General features: G+C 43.7%; 1 protein-coding gene across 5 annotated transcripts in view; it reads left to right on the top strand.

Annotated features, from left to right (window-relative positions):
* Positions 1-21,022, top strand: part of FTO (FTO alpha-ketoglutarate dependent dioxygenase) — a 428,690-nt gene that overhangs the window by 309,013 nt on the left and 98,655 nt on the right. The window contains exon 9 of one of the 5 annotated variants that reach the window (XM_038531035.1): positions 9,641-9,762. The exons of the other annotated variants lie outside the window; for them this stretch is intronic. Coding sequence (XP_038386963.1) covers positions 9,641-9,677 — 37 coding nt within the window. The 3' untranslated portion in view covers positions 9,678-9,762. Of the gene's footprint in view, positions 1-9,640; positions 9,763-21,022 lie in introns of those variants that run through there. 5 annotated transcript variants of the gene reach the window in all.

Here is a 21,022-nt window from a genome sequence, read left to right as displayed (position 1 = left end):
CTATATATATTACATGGTAGTCACTAATACATTAGTGTGAGAAAATTAGGGATAGGGTTATTTTATGGAGGACTCTTTAACCAGTCTTTTCCTTCTCCTCCCAGGTTTATATTAGCATAAAGATATTTCCTCATTATAGAAAGCTTAGATAATTCCAGACAAATCTAAGGGGGAAAAAAAATCTAAATTTCCTATAATTCCATCAACTCAGAGTTCATCAATATTAATATTTCACCCTATTAAAACTAAATAGGTAACAGACAAATACCTCAGTGGGTGATTGCCTGACACTGTCATCTACAAAATACAGCTCTACGTGGCATGCTGTTGTGGCATCTGTGGACCACACCAGACGAAAAGCCAGAGGAGTGCAGGAAGATGCTACTTCTCTCAAGATTTCCATTTCTGCGAGAAAAGCATATAGGGAAACTCACTTCGGCTGTTAGTGTGTCTAACGTGTTGGAAGTGACAACTTTTCGATTTCACAGGCGTGTCACAATCCTTACTTAAATGAATGCTTGCCACACTTTGAGAGATTTGTAGCTTGGGCGATTCAGACAAGGGACAGCAGAGAGTTACCTAATTAGCCTACAGGTGTAATTATGTAAGGCATTCCAGGCAGTAGTGCGCTGTGTGTTAATTAACTTTCATGCCGAACATGCAGTAGCCCCTGAACAAAGAATGGTTCACAGATGAAGAAAAGCTGCTCGTTTTGCCCTAGCTTTATCTTCTCCTTCTAAAGCTTCCTTCCCAGCCTCTTTTTCTTTTTTTCTCAAGTCAACACATGAGGCATATGAGTTACTTTGCAAATAGCTCATCATCTCTCCCCATAACTCCCCTTCTACTTTCCTGCATAATTCCAGCACATTCTCTGGAATGAGCTTGTACATGACAAAATGTGTCTGTATTTGCTTATGTATTTATCTGTCACAGGTTTGTAAAATCCGTAATGATTTCCAGCCGTGAGTTTTTGGCTCTCCGTGAAACTCCACAGGTCTCTTGTGGTGAAGACAGGAATGTCATTCACCGTCCCACAGGAGTAGCTCACATCCCGTCAGCCATCTTGCTTCCTAGTTGCTCCCGTCCATTCCTGTCTCTGAGGAAGACAAGGGAAAAGGCACCAGTTAAAGAAGATTCTTTCTTCTAGGAAATTAATCCATGGCTTCATTTGTGCTGGTTTCTGCTGTCAACTGCTGCCCCAGTTCTTAACTAATGTATTAAAGTAAATGTTGCAAATCCATATAAGTCAGCTCTGCACACTTGCATGAGGAAACACTTGAGGTCATCAAATAAGCACTGTACGTGGATAGTGGTCAAGTGATTTTCCAGTCCTTTCCCAGTTCTCAGGTGGTGAGATCCCATTCTGAGGTTCTCTGCTCCTTCTAATCCTGCCTCCTTGGCATCTCCCTCTGCCTTCATTTTGCTACTAATGCAGTCTAGAATGATACAGGAGCCACTCTGTTCATACAGGAGATGAATGTTCTAGAATTCTACTTCTAAAATTCTATCTACACTAGCATGAAATTAACATAGATCAAGGAATTGCCAGCAACATTTAGATCGAATTCAATACGCTTTTTTATTCCAGTACCTCTTTACCAGTTATGAGAAAGAAATGTTTCCATTTTAGTACTAATACTAGTAAGCAGGCTCAGTTTTTATTGTCTTATTGGAAGAAAATAATAATAAAAACTCTTGTTGTATGAAAAGCATTATTTCAGAGCTCTGTGACGTTATGGGAAAGGCCTTCAAGTTGATGCCACTCTAGTGAGGATAAGGGACATTTGAACAATTTCAGTGCTACCTTTGCATAATTTTCGGTTGGATATCTAGTGGAACTCTGTCTTCATTGTCACTCCCCACCACCCAATGTGGATCAGGTCAGGCCCTCATAGTCAAAACCAGTGTAACCACTTTTGACCAATCACTTGCTTTATGCATCAGGAATCCAGAGTAGTCTCAGACATAATTCCTGTTCCTAGAGAATTCACTATCTGTATGTGAAGATGAAACATTCAATACCTGAAAAGTAAAAACTCCAATAAAGAATCTAAATTACAGTTTGAGACAACACTGGGGAAGAGAGGTCACGTGGCTACATGTGATTGTCTTGTCATTGACAGATGTCTTGTAGAAGGAAAATGTTCTTCATGTAGGGGCTCATAGACACCAGTTGTGAATTCTGAACTGAAGTATTCTGTAAAAAAAATGCTTTTCAATTTTGAAATGGCAGTGCAAAAGAAAAATCTGGTCTATGTAACTGGTAAAGCAATTATTTTAGATTATTATTGAAATAAAGGCATAAAATTGAAAAGTTCTCATAAAATTCATGGACTTCTGAGAAAATGCCAGTGTACCTCACAGACCCAGGGTAGGTGGTAATTTCATTAATCAGTTCCAAATTCAAATGTAAGTTCATTTCAATCTACATATGTAAGATTTAAGGGAAAAGAGAAATTTCAGGTAGGGTAAGTTGTAGACAGCTGTATAGGAAGAGGTCTTTTCAATTAGATAGAATTTATTATGAGGGTCAGAATAAGATAGTATAAACCAGGTTCCATGTGTTAGACTTTCTGACTGAAACAGAATGTTCAAGAAACTTAGACCAAATATGTGGGGAGTACTAAGAGATGCCTGAATTCTGAGAAGCCTTCAAGGGTTTCCAAAGCTGAGAAGTGACATGATGCCAGAGATACTTTAGGGAAGAATAGTTTGGGGGCAGGACGAGCATAGATTTGGGTTCTCATTTAAAGGGTTGTATTTAAAGAGAAGTCGTGTTCCTGAAATGACGTGATGTGGGCATGCATTCAGGCACAGCAGTGATAACAGAAGAGAACGTATGAATTTCAGAGGACCTCCAATGTAAGAGAACCTCATAACCAATTGGTTATGGGGATGAGGAGGAAAGAGTCAAGGGTGGTACTCCGATTTTAAACTTGGAAGTAAATGGCCGTTTGGTGGGAATGAGGGTGTGCTCCACCACTAGTGGAAGTAGAGGGGAAGTTTTAAGGATCCAGCCCCATGTGTAGCTCTGGGGGAGACCTGAGATGCAAAGAAAGAAGCACAGGCTTTGACATCTTCCTGGCTGTGAAAATCACAGAGTTATCCTGGGAGGGATTGTTTGATCTTTGTGTCAACTCAGTGGCCTCAGATATAATCATACCTAAAGTACAAAGCCAGTAATTGAAAGAAAAAAGATTTCCAAATATTTTAGGGATTCTGCAATTTTATAGTGGGTTAGTAATCACCTTGACTTTCTTCTTACAGGGCTTGTAGTTAAGGGCTAGTTCATGCCCTCACCAATAGACAGCCAGATTTCTCCTTCGTTTTATTTAGGTTAAAAGACTTTTACATCACCTTGGTTTTCAGAAACTGACAAACTGCCAGTGGCCTGTCAATTGCAGACTGACTTTTTTTTCACCTGCTCACAGAGATACTATTGTCTTCCGAGAACTAGTGCTTTTCTTCAGTGATGTGACTAAGCCTATATAATCTTTGAAGAATTGGCCGCTTTATACCTAACAGAGAAATGAAGGTGAGGCTGTGGAGCTGGGAAATCTCAGGGCAACACCCTCAAGTGTGAAGTGTGAGGGAAACTGAAGCAAAAAACCCCTCGACTTTTTGCCAAGCCCATTGCCCAGATCTCAACATCTAGACCTGGGCAGAGGTTGAGTTGAGTACATTCAGCTGTCCTTGTATAAAACTGTCTTTATAGAATGTGTACTCATCCCATTCCAGAGAATTGGAAAAGTCTCCTATTGGTCAGACACACCTGAGTCCTGCGAACCCTGAGCAATGTGACTTTGTAATAGGTGAATGGCCTTTAAAGATTTATTGTTTTATTTTAGTGGGGGAGAGGTAGAGCGAGAGAGAAACCCAAGCAGACTCTGCACTGAGTGTGGACCCTGTCTCGGGGCTTGATCTCACGAGCCCGAGACCACAACCTGAGCCAAAACCAAGAGTCAGATGCTCAACCGACGGTGCCACCCAAACGCCCCTAGATGAATCACCTTTAAAGTCCTCACAGCTCTTGGAGAGTCTGACTTGTGATGTGTGCAATACTGTGTCACCCTGCCCACATCATAGCTACCTCAGTATCACTTCAGAGCTGAGAAGGTATAAAAGGGCGCTGCCAGGACCCACTGCCACTTTGTGAGGGCATAACCATGCTTGCCAAATTTTGAAACCAGTTACGAATCTGAAAATAAAAAATTAAAGATGTTAATCATTTCCCCTATTACTGAAGGATATATGTGAAATCTTGCATTCACCTTTTTAAATAGGCTTTATGATGAACATTGACTTCCCTGTCTCTTGGAAGGCAGATGTTTTTCTAACAAGGAAATAAAGCTACTCTCAACAGTATTTTCCTAATAAAAGAGCTAGTTGCTTTTCCATCTAAAACCAGAGTTTAAGAGCTTTTTATGATTCTAAAATGAAAAGAATTCCCTTACTATATAAAAAAAAAAAAAAAGAGTGATGGAAATTTTTTGCCAAAAAAAAAAAAAAAGGTACCTTACTTTGCCATCTCAATGTGGCCTGCTGGCCTGAATGTAGTGGAAGGGAGAAGCTTTTATTAGGAAATAATCCTTTCCAATTCTATACCAGTCCTTATCCAAAAACTTTCCCCAAGGCTGTGTACAGTCCTGTGCCCTGGAACTTGTTTAACCATAGGTGGGTAATGTTCTGAGCTTTTGAAACCAACAGGATGGTGTGAACATAAGACTAGGTAAAAGAGGTGCTCTAGTAGTTGTAGGATCTTGAAAAGAGTCATTAATGCTTTCAAGCCACTAAAATTTCTTTAATTCTTCTAGTGTTGTCCTTCATAATTGTACTGTCAAATTTCCCATTTGCACATGAATGGGCTTGAATGAATTTGTAATAATAAGCTGGTGTCTGCACCATGTATATTAGGGTCTCAGCCCCCAACAGCAGGGTGTGATTTGGGAATGAAGCACATGGAGGCATCAGCAACACATAATTGGAAAAGAAAATCCCTTCCAAAATAATGGTATATGATCACCATTTCAAACGTGTAGAGATTGGGATCATCCACTTCAATATCATTTTTTGTATTACTGTAACCACTGAGTTTAGAAAATACAGAGTTGATTCCAGATTTTTCCTTGCAGTTTGAAAGAAGGCACACATCTCTCACAGTGACTGATATTCAGCATGAAGGGCCTTACTAACTGAACAGGATCTGATTTCGTCAGTTTTGTTACTTTCAATCGAAAACAAGACATTCTTTGGCGAAATCCTCTACTTTTATGTTAAGGTATTCCTTAAACAAACCTGGAAGATAAGGTGCCATTATAGCTATAAAAATTAAAGCATCAAAAAAACCAGATGTCGTTTCCAAGACCACAGAGCCATTCACATTCAGAAACAAAACGAGACCCCTAAGAGGCTGCTGCTTCATTTTGGCGGGGTCACTATGGTTCTGGCCCCTCAATCAGGCTTATGGCAACATGAGGGGAGGTCTCAGCTGAATGCAGAGTCTTCATTAGACGTCCTGTAACTAGGTCTAAATGTGACTTCACAAAGACCTCTTAACTAGACACTGGCTAGAATGACTCTTCCCCTGGGAGAAAAGGGTCTTTAAGATATTTTGAGGGGAGGAGAAGGGTTAAGAGGTCTAATCCATAGCTCTAAATTCCCGTGCTTGGGGGAGCTCATTGACATGGTAGGTTTTAAGGGCTTCTTTGGAGCCATTATGGTTTGTCATGCTGAGGCCCACTGGAGAACACTTAATTGTAGATTATTACCCCAGTGTGTCGCAAGGGCTTTTTGAGCGCTTTGACAAAGCAGCTTGCTACCGCTTATGGGAAACCTTGGGAAAGTTTTGATGCACACAAACCCGAGAACATTCTTTGGGTTTGTGCTTTTAAGTTAAATAACTGGAATTGTCAGGGGCTTTTAAATCTTCCCATCCCTTCCTTCCTCTGTAAATCAAACCTCAATTGTACATAGATTCCTGGGTGCTGGGTATATGCTGAATATGTTTCTTTCCCTTCCTAATTGTTTGTTTTTGAGGTTGGGATTTTTCTTGGCGGTGGTGGTAAAGATGGTGTAATGAACAAACACAATTATCACATCCAGGGGCTGCAAAGCTTTAATTTAGAAATGTAATCGAAATCACATTGTTTCATATGGAACCAATTCCTTCTTGTCTTTTTCCCCCCGAGGAGTGAAGGAAATATCTCTGGTATATGGTTTAAAAACCTGATAGATTAGACCTTCCGATAGGTAGGTGGATTAAGGCAAAGCACAAAAAAAAAGGCTCATGTTTTCATGTGTCTCCCCTATTTCAAGGTATTCTGAGTTTACCAGATTAGTCCTAATCTAATATGTAGTGCTTTAATGTTTTAAACATTTTGGCTGGACTCTATTCCTAGCCTCCATCTCGCCTATCTCTGTTAACATCTCTGCGTGCATAAGAGGGCATTCATTAGGGCTGGACTGAGGGAAAACAGCAAAAGATCAGTCCACATTTCTTGGGGTTTGGGAATGCAAGGCCATAGCATTGAGAGCACAAGAAGTTGAGAGGATCCGGGGGGGTCAAAATTCAAAATGGTGAGCCTTTTTTTCTTTTTTTTTTTTTTTGCTTCTTCTTTGCCCAGAACTCCAGGTTCATTCGGAAATGAGTTCATTTATGCAAACACTGAAGTTTGGGGATCTCTAGCTCCTGCTCATGGTTTCCCACACTGTAAAGCACCAGTGAAGCTAGAGGATCAGAAATAGTTAACAGTCTTTGTGCTAGAGTATGTGGATTTCTGTGTTTTTTGGGTTTTTATGAGCTCACTGCCATGGTTCCTCTTCTGTAGATAGAACCACCTATACTGTTTGCCTTTTTTTTTTTTTTTTAAGATTTTATTTATTTATTCATGAGAGACACACACACACAGAGAGAGAGAGAGGCAGAGACACAGGCAGAGAGAGAAGCAGGCTCCATGCAGGAAGCCTGATATGGGACTGGATCCCAGGACCCCAGGGCCACGCCCTGAGCCAAAGGCTCAACCACTGAGCCACCCAGGGGTCCCTGCTTACTTTCTTATAAAATTACCAAGAGATCTAGACATGTAGTGCAGAGGACACTTAATGAAAGCTGTTAACTATGAGTTACTTTGTTATATGAGATACACCAGCAAAATAAGGGACACAATTATTTTGGTAGGACTCTGTCATGGATACAGGAAATCTCAAACTTGATCTTAGGAACAGATGGAGAGGTCATCTGTCCTTGACTTCTGCATCTCCTTAAATTTGTGCTTGCTCTCATCCTTCAGCACACCAACTTCTCCTGTATCTTAGGTCCACATGGCTGAAAAACAGCTACCACTTCTGGGGCGCTCACCTCCATATAGGGGGTGAGGTCCCACCGAACAAACAGGGCTCCAGGAACCTCCCACTGAAGCCATGTGTGTTGGAGAGCTCCGTTCCCAAAAGAGGGTGATGAGGGACACAAGCCTGTATTCTTTTACTGGACCACTCCTTTAAGGAGGAAGTTAAGGTACCTGCGGTTCTTCTTCACATTCCTCAGAATAAAGCTGCTTTAAGGAACGAACATAAAGTTTTAGAGCAGGAAAGGATCTTAAAGTTCACCCAACCCTACCCTCTGTGTCTCGTTGAGGAAACTAAGACGAACTGAAAGTGATTCATTTTCCAGAGGTCCTGAAGCTAGTTCACAGCATCCCATGCTCAGGCTTTTAGATCAGGGCTCCTAATGCATCCCTTCTTCAGCTTTGCTCCACCATATCACAGCTCGTGCGCATTTCACGTGTTATTTTTTGCTATTGCCTAGAAGTTTTTGAGTAACAAGGGATTTATATTTATAGTCCCTCATTTAATAGATGGCTTTAAGTTTTATATACTCTTTGGCTTGAGAAAAACACAGGCAATGTTTATGAAGACAACCTAGAAATGTGTGGGCAAGTATTTCTAATGTACCATCACACAAAAACAGCAAAATCATGGTCAAATAGCCCATAGATTAAAAAATAGTAAAAATTATATAGGCGTGTAGACGTTAAGCAGGTTTGTTAGACCAGTAGGTATTATGTGTAACTTTAAATTTCCTTAATATTGCCATTAAATTATTTTTAGAGTTTTAGGGAGCATATTTAATAAAAATATATCCCACTCTACTTCTCCTCATCTTAGAGCTACCTGAACTTGTATGCCCAATATTTTTGCTCATGGAATGTAAGGCACACCTGAAACTTCTATTCCAGTAATAGACACATTGAATATGAAATCCTCATAGCTATGGCCACAGCTATATTCAGGCAGGTTCTAAGCAGATGCTTGGCCCCAGGAAGAGGACTCTCAGAGGCAGTCAGAGGATAAGATGTTCTCAAGCACAAATGGAATCACTATCTAGGAGTTAGGAAAAACGTCATGTCATATGACTTGACCCCAGAGGGCTTCAGGATGGGTGCTGGAAGCCTAGAACATTTCAGGTCTTAGAGGCACAACTTGGTTAAAACAAGCTAGATGACTCTCAGCAAAGTTCTTTCTGCGGCTATACCAGCTGCACCAAGGTGGTGCTCAACCTAGAAGGTGCCTTTCCCACTCACAAGCCCCTCATCCCCCAAATTCACTGTCTATACTTGTGACCACAAAACCAGGGAAGAAAATCCAGTTTCTTCGACACTGTCGGAGTTCTAATATGCCCTCACTGTGGTCAGGGCCAGGAGTAGCCAGCAGAGCTTGTGAGAGCAGGAGGGCTCACCTCAGAAAGGCAGGCCTACTGCTTGCACTGCTCCTTTTACTTGAAAAGAGCAGGCTGGTTTTTCAAGGACGATGAGAAGCAGAGGGAAGGGATCTGAGCCGAGCTGACATGGCATGTGCCATACCTGTCAGGCGCCTTTAAACCATTAGCTCCCCAACCCCAGGAACCTGCTCTCTTCAGCTTCTTGTACAGCATGGAACACAGCACGGTGCCGTTGTGGCTTAATGAAGGTAACTGAAGTTTAGGGAATTTGGTGAGGAGGACACATTGTCAGGAGCAACCCCAGAGGCACCTCTGCTTCTCCAAAAGTGGGACTCCTTTGTTTCCCAGCTGACAGAGGGGTGGAGGAGAAGGAAGAAAACCGGGCTGAGATTGGGCCCGAAACACAGGGGTGGAGGTAGGTAGCGTTTTCACTTCTGTGAAATCAGCAAGGATTTATCCTAATGGTAACCTCTCCAGAGATTTCGATCACCTCGTAGGCCTCTCACTTCCTGTAGGACTTTGTTTTCTATATAGAATTCACATCTGCCTGGTCTCATTTAAACTTCCTTTCTCCTGGCCCTGGCCAGCCCCACTGTGCAGGATTGCCATGGGCACTGGCTGTTCAATACCAGAGTGTTGGGAGCCAGCAATTCTTAGCCTTGGCCACAGTTGTACATAGGTTCTCCTCTCTGCAGCTGTGTTTAGCAGGCATTTGGTGGAACCCCGGGCAAACCTCAGTTCAAAGCAGAGTTCACACCTAGCGAGCAAACCACTTTAATACAAACAGTGAAATAATTGACCTTAAAATAATCCCGTTAGGGACAGGAAATATGGTGGCTTGACCTTTTATTAATAATTCTTTTCTTTCCAATAAAAATAGCTATGAGTCAACAGCATCTCTTCAAATTTGGTTAATTTCCTTAGGTTCACTCCAAAGGAGAGGTTCCATCAGTGGCTTTGAAATCTGAACGGGATGAAGAAAAATCATTTATGTGGTAAAAATGTCAACTACACTAACCAGATTAAAGACTTTCTACTGAATTAAAGAAAAATTTGACTCGATTATTTGAAACTAGTTGTAGATACGTCTAAGCACACAGAGAAATCTACTCTGAAGTTGTAGTATTTGCAAGTTCTCTAGGAGCTTACATTCCAATGCAGGGGACCCCTGTTAAATAAATACATAAAGGAGATCACTTCAGAAAGTGAATTAAGAAATGGGGCAGAGGACAGCCCTGGTGGCTCAGCGGTTTGGCTCCGCCTTCAGCCCAGGGTGTGATCCTGGAGACCCCGGGATCGAGTCCCGCATCGGGCTCCCTGCATGGAGCCTGCTTCTCCCTCTGCCTGTGTCTCTGCCTCTCACTCTTTCTGTGTGTCTCTTATGAATAAATAATAAATCTTAAAAAAAAAAAGAAATGGGCAGAAGTGTGAGTAGTGATTAGAGATTTCAAGGAAGGCATCTCTGAGAGGTGACATTTAAGCTGAGATCTGAAATACATGAGGGAGATAGCCCCATGCAGACATGGAGTTAGCGTTCCAGACAATGGGAACAGCAAGTGCAAAGTCCCCGAGGTGGGAATGACCCCTTGGACGAACGGGAAGCACGTGGAAAAGCTTTCAAGGAGGAGTAGAGGTAGTTGGAATAGTCAGAAGGAAAGTAAAGCCATAGAAAGGCGTTTAGATTATATTTGAACTATAGAGAATACTTTGGAAAACTGAGCACCGACTGTTCTAAGCCATCTGTGAAGGGAAAATGTGCCTGAGGTGCATGTTTTATTTAGTTCTAAAGAAGAAAAGTGCTACGATTATTCTCCTTTTTATACCTCTACGTTGAGTTACACAAGTATTAGTAAAATGAAGTAATATTCACAAAAACACTTTAAAAATTTTAAAGCACTGTAATTTGAGGATATTGTCATCATTAAAGTGTTTAACATAATCGAGGGTATTATTACTTTATGGTAGAAAAATCCTGCTAAAACCTGAAGCGAATTTTCCTAGGACACCCCCTGGCATTTCTCTGAGACCTGTGTTGCTATGAAAAGCTTCTGTTGCCTTTTCCCATATCTCATGAAGGTCTAAGGGAGGAGGATTCCTGCTATGCAGACCACAGACCCCCAGGAGAGAACCACTTTGGTGCCCTGGTCTCCTCTGAGTCCATGGGGTCAAAGGTAAGGCTGTCCTGAGATCGTGACTCCCAGGACGTCTCCACTTCTTGGGCCATGCCGGCTCAACGGAAATTATGAAAATATCCAGGGCCAGGAGCTAATAAATAGGAAGTGACAGGCATGGCATATTAGGGGATTATCACATGCACCAACTCTCTTGCTGACGCAAGATGAAGGTGGAGGGCATCTAATAATCCCCCTGAAATGCGCTGCCCGATGTGCTGGTGATACAAAAGGAAATCTGGTTTCTTGCAAGGCGGACTCAGAAGACTGATGTCCTCTAGATGACCGTTCCCTTTGACATTTATCTGCTTTTTTGTGACCTTTGGTTTCCAAATGTAGTCCTTGGCTCTGACCTCTGGAAAAGATAAAGGAATGAGTTCCAGGTTTGTTCGTTGGTACCAGGAATGACTAACATTGGAGTTTCTCGGCTGACGGGTACAGGATGGCGGTCACCTCTCGTGTTGGCTGTTGTCAGGGCATGGTGGCCTCCATGAAGGGCCCGGCAGGGATGCTGTCTGTAATCACGTGCTCAATGAAAGCAAGAGTCCTCTTGATACCTCTTGACTACATAGCTCCACCAGTGCTGCCCAAGCCATAGAAGTGTAAAACGAATTAATGGAGCAAAACAAGTGGCTTGCATACAGTTGGCACTTCTGTTCTTATTCGGATCAGAAAGAACAATCGGATGGAGATCATTTCAGGAAAAAGAAAAAGGCATATGTTACTTATTGTTTTGGGCGAATGTTTTTATGAGGAAAGGGGATGCCGCACCATTAATAACTGTGGCACGCCATAGCAATTCCAGTCGGCCTGATAGATTAAACGTTAGCCCTCTCTCATTATTCCAGCGGCATTGGCTTCCCCCCAGCCTGATATGTATTCCATGCACAGTCAAGCCTCTGAGTTGACATCTTCTTCTAAAATTGTTTGGCTGTAATAAATATAAAACTTTCACCACTGATGTAAAGCATTGCTGGTTGGCATCATTTCCTACCCCCTTTTAATTATTCCTGACACTGTGGAGAAACATCTAATATAAATCTGTAATGTGCACTGATGACAAACTACACGGTTGGAGGACCATGTAATTTCTCCACAATTAATTAAAGTGCATGGAGATTTTTTTTTTTCTCCCTCTCTCTCTCTCTCTTTCTTTCTTTCTTTCTTTTTTTTTCCCCCTCCAGCAGCCAGATGCCACTGACTGGCTCAAATAACACTGCTGTCAACTGTAAAAAATTAAGATCCAAACCGTAAGAAAGGTACTTAGATAAAGAAACCAGATGCCGGGATATTTGTGATCCCCGCGTCCATCCCGATGTAAGCCCCCATTGTTCGACATCTGTAACTCCACAGCTTCATTCCGGCCCAGTCTGTCAGCGGCCCATTTCCACAAGCGTCGTCACTTTGGTAAATCTTTTATTAAAAATTGAACGGTGCCAATCAGCAAGGGGAAGAGGGACACCCGGGGCGGGAGCGGGGCCGGGGGTGGGGGGAGGAACCTCTTGTGAGAAGAAACTGGGGCCTGTTTACACCAGTAACGCCCGCTGGTGTTTATGGGCACGTGCGTGTGGTCACCCAGAGAGAAGGAGGGAAAATGCTCGGCTACCATTTCAGGCGGATCTGCCACCTGGAATTGATCAAAAGCAAATTAATTTTCATTTTCAATTAGGAATACAATTAAATCCAAAGTGTGCTGGGGAGGGGGGGGAATGATACTGTTTACATACAGCCCCTCAGCCCGTGCAGTGGGAGGGCTGGAGGTAAAGCCAGACGAAATGAAATACAATTCTTTGTGTCTTTGCAATTTAATTCATTAAAGTGTTAAGGTGCTGGCTGGGGCTGCTGCTGCATTTTACCTCCCCAGTTGCTGCCCCTCCTTCCCCTGAGGCAGCATTTTAGGAAGGGGGAAGAGGGAGGGCCCCTGGGGGGTGGGAGGTGCTGTAGGATCTGAGAGAGACCCTGCTTGCTGGGGGGCCCTGCCCCTGTGGGTCCGCCCGCGTTTTCCCAGGGTTCTGCTGTGCCTCAAGGATGTGGGGGGTTTAATGGAGAGCCTGAATTGGGGAACAGGAATTTGGCTCTGCGTTCTGCCTCCAGCCTGCTGGCTCTCAGCGTCGGAGCGATACCTGGCAAATGGATCCCCCTTCCAAGTCTGGCCATCATCAGAGATATTGAGTGATTGTGTGAAAACAATCTGGCCGGTGAATGCCTCATGTCACAGGATCCTCGCTCTTTTCACTTGACTTTTTCTCCACATTCAACTGCTGCCTTTTGTTGGAGCAACCAAGTGGGGGCCTGTGGGGCAGACAGGATTCCTCCGTGCTGCCTGGGGAACAGTTGGCCCAGTGTGTTCATCACCAAGGGTGGTAATTTGGGGAGCTTTGACCCTGATTTTAAGGAAAGTCAATTATTTGTCAATTATGAGACCTAGAAATCCAGCGAGAGGACTCAGATGTTAAATGCCCAGCTCTCTGGTTGGGGGATGGCTAACAGCATATCAGCAAATATGAATATGAACAGAAGTTTGCCCCCCTATCGACCTGCCTCCCACAATCAGCTTGCCATGAGCGTGTTGCTCTGCTGAAGAGAATCTTCTGACTCCATCTCAGAGAAGAGCTTCTTTGAAAAAACAGTGGACGATAAATATTTCGCCTTATGAATAACAATGAAGATGGCCTTAGATAATAGCTTACATCTTTCTAAAATTCTTTAGGTGATGGATTAAGAGAAAGAACATTCTGGGATCATGGAAACAGCTGCTTTTGGTGAAAGATTATCCAGAGCAGTGTGGTCACCGCAAATCTCCTGAGTTCCAGTCCATATTTTACTTCATACCACGCTACCCCCCACCCCCTTCCTCATCCCAAAGCAAGGGTTTACGTTTCCTCCTCGCATGGTATTTGTGCTTTAAAAGAAGATTTTATTACTTCTGCTACAGTGGAATTTCTCTTTTTACTAGACAGTTGGCATGACCACAGCCTGAAACCGCGATGGAGTTGTTAACACGCTGGGATCAGTTTTTCCCCCTTTAAAGCTATTCTTTTCTTTTCTTTATTTTTTTAGGAGGGGGGTAAGAAAGCGCCAACAAATCAACAGAACTATTAACTTTCTGATTTATTTGCTACAGAAAGCAAAAAAAGTCAATGTGAAGTGACAGAAACACCAGAACCGACAGTAGGAAAACATTCTCTGTGAAGGTTTCCAACTGAAATTGTACCACAACCAGTTGGTTATCTGGAGATAGACATCTTCAGTTTCCTGATTGCATAATAGAAATGGGATTTCTTTTTCCTCTCAAAAAAAGCATTATCCATAACGTCAACATCAAGTTGTCTGTGCTTTGGGTTCCAGCAAACCTTCCTCTGGGAAACAGGCTTATAATCATCTGAATTGCTAACAGTTTCCACCATTTCTCCTCCTTGGAGGGGAAGGGTAAGTGTTGCTAACACAGTGAAGGCCAGAAGAGGTCTTCAGGAGCCTGCCAGATTAACCCTGCCTGCCTGGCAGATACCATGGCATTGAGTAAATAGACATAGTCCTAACCCCTCCCCATAAGGTGACGTAGCTCTTGAGAAAATTCATCTGGTTGCATATGGTGTCTAATGGCGGCACAGCCAATACACATTATTGCTTTACAAGTAACTCAGGGTTAGAAGTCTATAAGGATTTGGCACTGTGGTTTGGGGCAGTCCAGGACAGTTCAGACATTTGTCCTGGCTGGGGTTGGATGTGCCCTTCTCATGAATGGCAACCAGCGATGTGTGTTGCCCTGCCCTCCTCACTAAGGCACCCACCCTCACTCAAGCTGACAGGTCTTCCCAGTGTAGTTGGTGACAATGCACTCTGTTTTCCTCACCACCACCCCTGCCCCCACCAGGTTTCTGATGACCCATTTCTGAGATGGAAAATTCTTGGCTTTGGCCGACAGCTTACATCATTTTTGCACTTAACAACGCCCATGATCGCAAAAGCAGCCCTCATTTTTAAATCACTTTGTATATCAATACTTCATTTTATTTAATACAGTGTTTTAAAATTATATTTAAAAGGCAGCCTCTTTTCGTCTCATGTGCCCTTGGCTGGGAAACAAAGGAAGTCTCTTTTAAGAGGTGTTTTACACTTTATGACTACTGAGAGAGAACATAGTTCTTTAATAGGTGTATATGTAAGAGAGTTCTACATTATAGCTTTTCAGAGATTAAAAGCTCCGGAACAGGGCTGTTTGATAACATCTTTGAAGGGCAGAAGAGCAAAGTGGAAGCCTCAGAGATTTGGATGCCAAAACAGAACACTCCCTAAACCTGTGGGCAACAGCAGCTTCTCTGAGATCATATTATTCTCACTGATAATAGCGTTCCGCCCTGACTGTGGGTGAGGACTGCGCAGGATGGATCATTCCTGTCTTATACTTCATGGTTATGGGCATGTAATATGTCCTTCATTGAGGCAGGCAATTGACAGAGACGCCAGAGCATTTAAGACTTGAGTCTACTGGAAATGAGACTTGCATTCTTGCCAGAAATGGATGCTTTTCTGTGTCCACCACTATCACACATCTTGACTTTTTTTTTAATCCCGACTCTTAAAACAATAATATCAAACAACTCCAGGGGAAAAAGTTAAATATTTCCATATGAAGAGCTGATTAAATTTGTATGGTTTTCTTTTCAGTAAAAATTGATATGTGATGAAACGCAGTACAGCTGGATGGCTGGTTTGGGCTGATACACCCGCATCCTCTGATCTCTGGACCCAGCAGCTCTCAGCGCCAGTGCCCCGTGATGGCCATGCCATGGCCCAGGTTCGGAAATGCCCGTTCCTGGGGCAGCCGGGCTGCGGGATTGCAGGCGCTAGGCACCATCAGCAGTCACCTGGGTCGGGGCTTTCCTCTTAATTCACATGTCCCTTCGGGGACAGGTTGAGTCCCTGTGAAGCATCCTGGTCAATAGGGGACATTTAATGCTCCATCAGTTAGGATTCCTTCAGCTGAAGATGGGGGAAAGAACCAGGCTGGGATATGGGGGAAAGTAGTGAGGAAGCTGATTTATTGGCTCATGAGTTTGAAAAGGACAAGAATATCTGGTGTTAGTACAGTTCCATCTTGGGTTCAAATGAGGTGGCTGTGACCTGTGTTCTTTTGCTCCTGTGCTGGTTTTATACTTCCTTCACGTTGGTCCCACCATCACACTCTCCTCTCTGGGTCACAGGATGGCTGCCAGTGGCTCTGGAGGCTCTGTGCTTCCCATGGGGAGAAGCAAGGACCCTATCCCGGTGTTCCCAGCAAAGGGGCTCCTTTGCCTTGATGGTAGTATTGCCAGGGCTAGAGTGGACTGCACTAGAAGCTTCTGGGCTTAGTCTGAGAAGGAGACTCTGGGCTTAGTCCTGGTGGGAAACTGAGGTTACACAGAATGAGTTGGTGACAAAACAAGAATGTCCCTCGCGTATGCCAAAGACCATCCCACCAAAAGAGTAAGACAGGGAAGTAGACCTCTTTGACTAGGACACTTGAGTGTTTTGGGGAGACCACATTTTAGTGCTTCTGTTTTTATCCCCTTTAAAGTATGAATAAGAGGAAAGGGCTTCTCAATCATTTGTGTGACTGTACAGGCTTGACATTTGCTTTGCCCGGGGTGTTTGGAATCCAGGGGGCAGGGGGCCTCCTGCTGCCATCATCAGTGCTCAGAAGTAACGGCAGCGTATTTTTTCCTCAGCAGACATGAGGGACATGAAGCATCAGGACATGAAACCATCCTGATACTTCTATGCTTAAAAACCATGCCCATCTTTCCTCTCTGCAGAGAAGAAGTTGCCAGCGACTCAGGACCCCTCCAGGCTTGGCCCGCTTTGGCCCTCGCTTGTCACACCTTCCTGGGGCTCCCCTTAACTCTATGATAGGATGGCATCTCCTGTCTTTCAGCCTGTATTCGGATGCTTATCTCTGTCCACCCTCCATTTCTGTCTCCCAGAAGTCTGATATCTCTCCTCATGGCCAACTGAGATCAGGTTTCCCCTTTCTCCTGGTTTCCAAAGATCATCTCCTGCTGGGGCTCGGCTCAGAGTTAACTGGGTTCCACAGCCTCGCTAGCTACCGGCAGCAGCGGAGCTGCCCTGAGCCACCTCTGTCAGTAGTGACTTTTCCTGAGCAAGGTCAGGCACCAGAAAACTTGATAGGCAGCATTCACTGTGGGGCTCCTTCTGTGCATTCCTCGGACGGACGGGGATGGTAAAGGTCCCCCTCGCCCCAACTCAGGGACTTCAAACCTGAGATAGAGAAAAAGACAAATTTGGCTCTCAACGTCTGTCAGGCTCCAGGGAAGCCGTATGTGTAACGGAGCTATTACAGATCTCTATTTGTCAAACTGAGTGTTTACTGTGGGCTCCCTTACAGCATGCCCCCCCACCCTCACTGAGAACCAGTCTACAAACAAAGCATTTACCCTCCGAGGATTCCTTTCTAATTAAAATTTTACATATACTAAATAAACAAGGGCACTTTTGAAATGTAAATCTGTCATTTTCGTAGGCGACTTAAATCAGCTCCACCTACCTGGAGACTGGTCTCTCCTTCCGCACAAAGCCACACACATCCCTAGTTTGCCTTGACTCTTGCGCAGCTCACGTTCCCTGTATCCTTAGATCCTGGTGTGGGTTGTTGGTTTTTTTTTTTTCCCTTGAACACTTTCTGCAGTTTAGTTATTTGTTGTAATTATCAAGTTCATTTTTCTCTAATAGATGTGATTAAGTATATTTAGCACTGTGTAATGAGTTTTCTGCCTGGTTGCATCTTAGCTAATAAGGAATTCCTTAGCGGCATCTCTGACAGCTGCTGCGGATCCCAGGCCTGCTCTGCCACAAGAGACCTTTTCCATGAACTGCTAGCATTAGAGAAATTAACTCCATTACACTCACCATAAAATCGAGGGCTGAAATTTGATTACTAATAGATCCTCAATTCAACTAGAAACTCAAGAAATGGGGTGGCCAGCGGGGAGGAAGGCAAATGTGTGCGAAATGCCGGTGTGCACATTTGTGCCAGTGTGTGCGTTCAGAAATTTCCAACCGTACCTCCGGTTTATTTCCCGAGCAGGACCAGAGAGCCGTGCGCCAGGCTGGTAGGCTTATAATGGTGCAATTCGGTAGGTATGGGGCTGGGAGGCTTTGTTACAGCCGTGATGGTAGCACCTGGTCACTGGTGCCTCTGTCCTCACCGCGCTAAGAAACCTCTGGGTGTGTTTTTGGCCACAGCAACTCCTTGCCATTGTTGCAGGCTGTCCAGATTTGTAAGGCTAAAGTGCTGAGGACAATTAGTGATTGGTGAGTGGCTGCTCTGATGTATCGTTGCTTAGCAACAGTCTCTGAATTAAGTCTCTGGAAGGAGTATACAGGAAGAGACAAGACAGGAAGATGAACTAGGTACCATTTCAATGTGTAGGTGAGCTGGCAATGAAAAAAGAGTAAAAGATATTTGTAATCTTAGAAATGGCTGAGTGGAAAAGGGAGATAAAGGAAGGAAGAGACAGAATGTAGCTTCTCTCTTGCTAAATAAAATAAGTGTCAGTTGAACCAACCCCACTGATAGAAGAGCTCATTCTTTCTTTGACCACTTTGGCTAGGATTCCCACGCAGGCAGAACCCAGACAGCATTACCCGCAAATGCAGCATGAACGTTCAGGGAAGGAAAAGATGGAGAATGGAGCTGTGCTTGATGCTTGAAATCATATAGAACAAGCTTAACTTAGCGTTAGTCAGTTCAAACCAGCAAACTGAGATTAACCGGGGGACAGGGCCCAGTTTTGATGAAGCCCTGTTCTCAGAACTAGGTGGAATTGGTGCTCTTACATACCGATGCTCAGTCTTGCTCCATTTGAAGTAAGGAAGTATCTTGAAAGCCGGGAACAGCAAGCATATCCATTTCAATAGATTTGGTTGAGTTTAGACTCTCAGCTGACTAAGATATCACCCTGAACTCCATGATTTAGTGAGCTGGTTTAGCCTCTGGAAGGCCAGATGAGCAAAAGAAAGTGGAAAAGCAGTAAAAGACCTTGATCCAGATACTGAGCCTTGTTAAGGGGAGGCCTTATCTACACACTGAGCTCTGTCTGGAGGTCTGCAAAGGTCCAGGGACTCATTACTGTTAGTGAGGGCTGTTTTGCAATTAGTGTTGAAACACTGAGATAAAGAAAGGATATATAGGAATTAAAAACAGATAACGTAAACACTAACAAAGAGTCCTAATCCCCTTGGCTGAGTGTTTTGCATGTTTACCTCTGATCAGAATTCTTAATAATATCGAGTGTGTTGCAATTCAATAAAGATCCCCTAGGAAGAAAGGGGTCGATTCTTGGGATTAAAAAACAGAACAAAACAAGAAAAACAGAAACAGAAAAACTTATATCTCCTATTACTTTATTTTAAAAAATGAGAAGAATACAGAACAACCAATAAACTACACAGGAAGGTTTTTGTTTTGGTGTAGTTTGGTTCAAATCACCTATGGGCATAATTCGGTCTTCTAGTATCTAGTGATTGGAAGGGTATCTCCAGGGCTCAGAAAGCAGAGTTTCCATCTCCACCTGTATATAACTTGGTTTTCTCTCTGAAGAATGGAAGTGGCAGGCAGTCAAGAAAGTCTTTGCCCTCCTGGCCCAAAGTTCATTGGAGAAAGGAAGCTGATACACCACCTCTGATTCTTGCCCAGTACCTAAAAGGGCTCACCATCACAATAGAGCAGTGTGTTTTCAGGACAGTATATAATTATTTGGGGAAGAGCCAAAAATGATGGCTAGTGCTTGATAATAGCACGTATTATGACATTCTATCTAACAGTCAATGGCTCAGGATGCCTGGGTGGCTCAGCAGTTGAGTGCTTGCCTTCGGCCCAGGGCATGATCCTGGAGTCCTGGGATCGAGTCCTGCATCGGGCTTCCTGCATGGAGCCTGCTTCTCCCTCTGCCTGTGTCTCTGCCTCTCTCTTTCTCTGTCTCTCATGAATAAATAAATAAAAATCTTAAAAAAGAAAAAAAAAAAGCCTATGGCTCTGAGTTTAAGTATCTTAAGCTCCGAGTGCTCTGGGTTCTGCATTCCACCCCCAGCTCTGATGCTCTGGTTGTTGAGCGCCCAGCTTCCCTGCTGGATTGTAAACTCGGTGAGTGCGGAACCTTCTACTTTGGTTTCCACCAACATTGTGTCCCTGGCACCCAATGCAGGATTAGCTACATAGAGGGAACTCAGTCAGTGTTGCTTTAATGTGTTATCTGAGAATCTAGCGGTGGTAACCAGTCTCCAGGATGGCCCTCAATCCTGATGTTCACAGTCCTGTGTAATCCCCAACTTTTCAATATGTGCTAGACTTGGTGACTTGCTTCTGCTGGGTAGAATAAGGGAGACAGTTAGTTCATAAAAGGCAGTGCGGCTACCTGCAATCTCTTTCTTTCTGGACCACTTACTCTGGGGGAAGCCAACTGCCATGTTGTGAGCAGCCCAATGTAGAAGCCCTCATGACAAGCCACTGAGGCCTCCAGCCAACAGCCATGCCAGTGACCTTGAAAGTGTATCTTCCAGCCCAAATCAAGCACCACTTGATAGGTTCATTGCATCCTTGTGAGAGGCCCAGAACCAGAGCCATCCAACTCCCAAATTCCTGACCCAAAGAAACTACTAGATAATAATGTTCATTGTTTTAAGGCCTTAATTTGAAGGTAACTTATTACACAGCAATAAAAAATGAATACAGTGGCTGATTACCACAAGCGTCACTTCATCCACTTACTCAGTAGGTATTTGTTGAATGCCAGCTCTGCCAGGGATTGAGCTAGATGCTGCTGATACCAAGACAAATAAGGCCTTTAAGGAACTTACAGTACTGAAGTATCATCAATGTAAGTGCAGTGGGTGTACAAAGGAGGAAGCCAGAATGGGGGGGAGCCATAAAACTAACAAAGCGGTCTCTCATGTAGCCTCCTGGCATCCCAGCACACACACATCACAGAAAACACTTCTTCCTAACCGTGCCTTAGCTTCATTTAGTTTTAGACAGTTCCAGCAAACCTTGTTCAGCACTTTGTTCTTCGTTAAGCATTGATTCATTATGGAACTGGTGGGCCACTAGAGAAGGGGGAGGGTTAGCCTAAATTCTTGG

Source organism: Canis lupus, chromosome 2 (assembly GCF_011100685.1).
Source record: "Canis lupus familiaris isolate Mischka breed German Shepherd chromosome 2, alternate assembly UU_Cfam_GSD_1.0, whole genome shotgun sequence".
Taxonomy (NCBI): domain Eukaryota; kingdom Metazoa; phylum Chordata; class Mammalia; order Carnivora; family Canidae; genus Canis; species Canis lupus.
The sequence above is the reverse complement of the archived record's forward strand: the minus strand, read 5'-3'. Positions and strand labels throughout refer to the sequence as shown.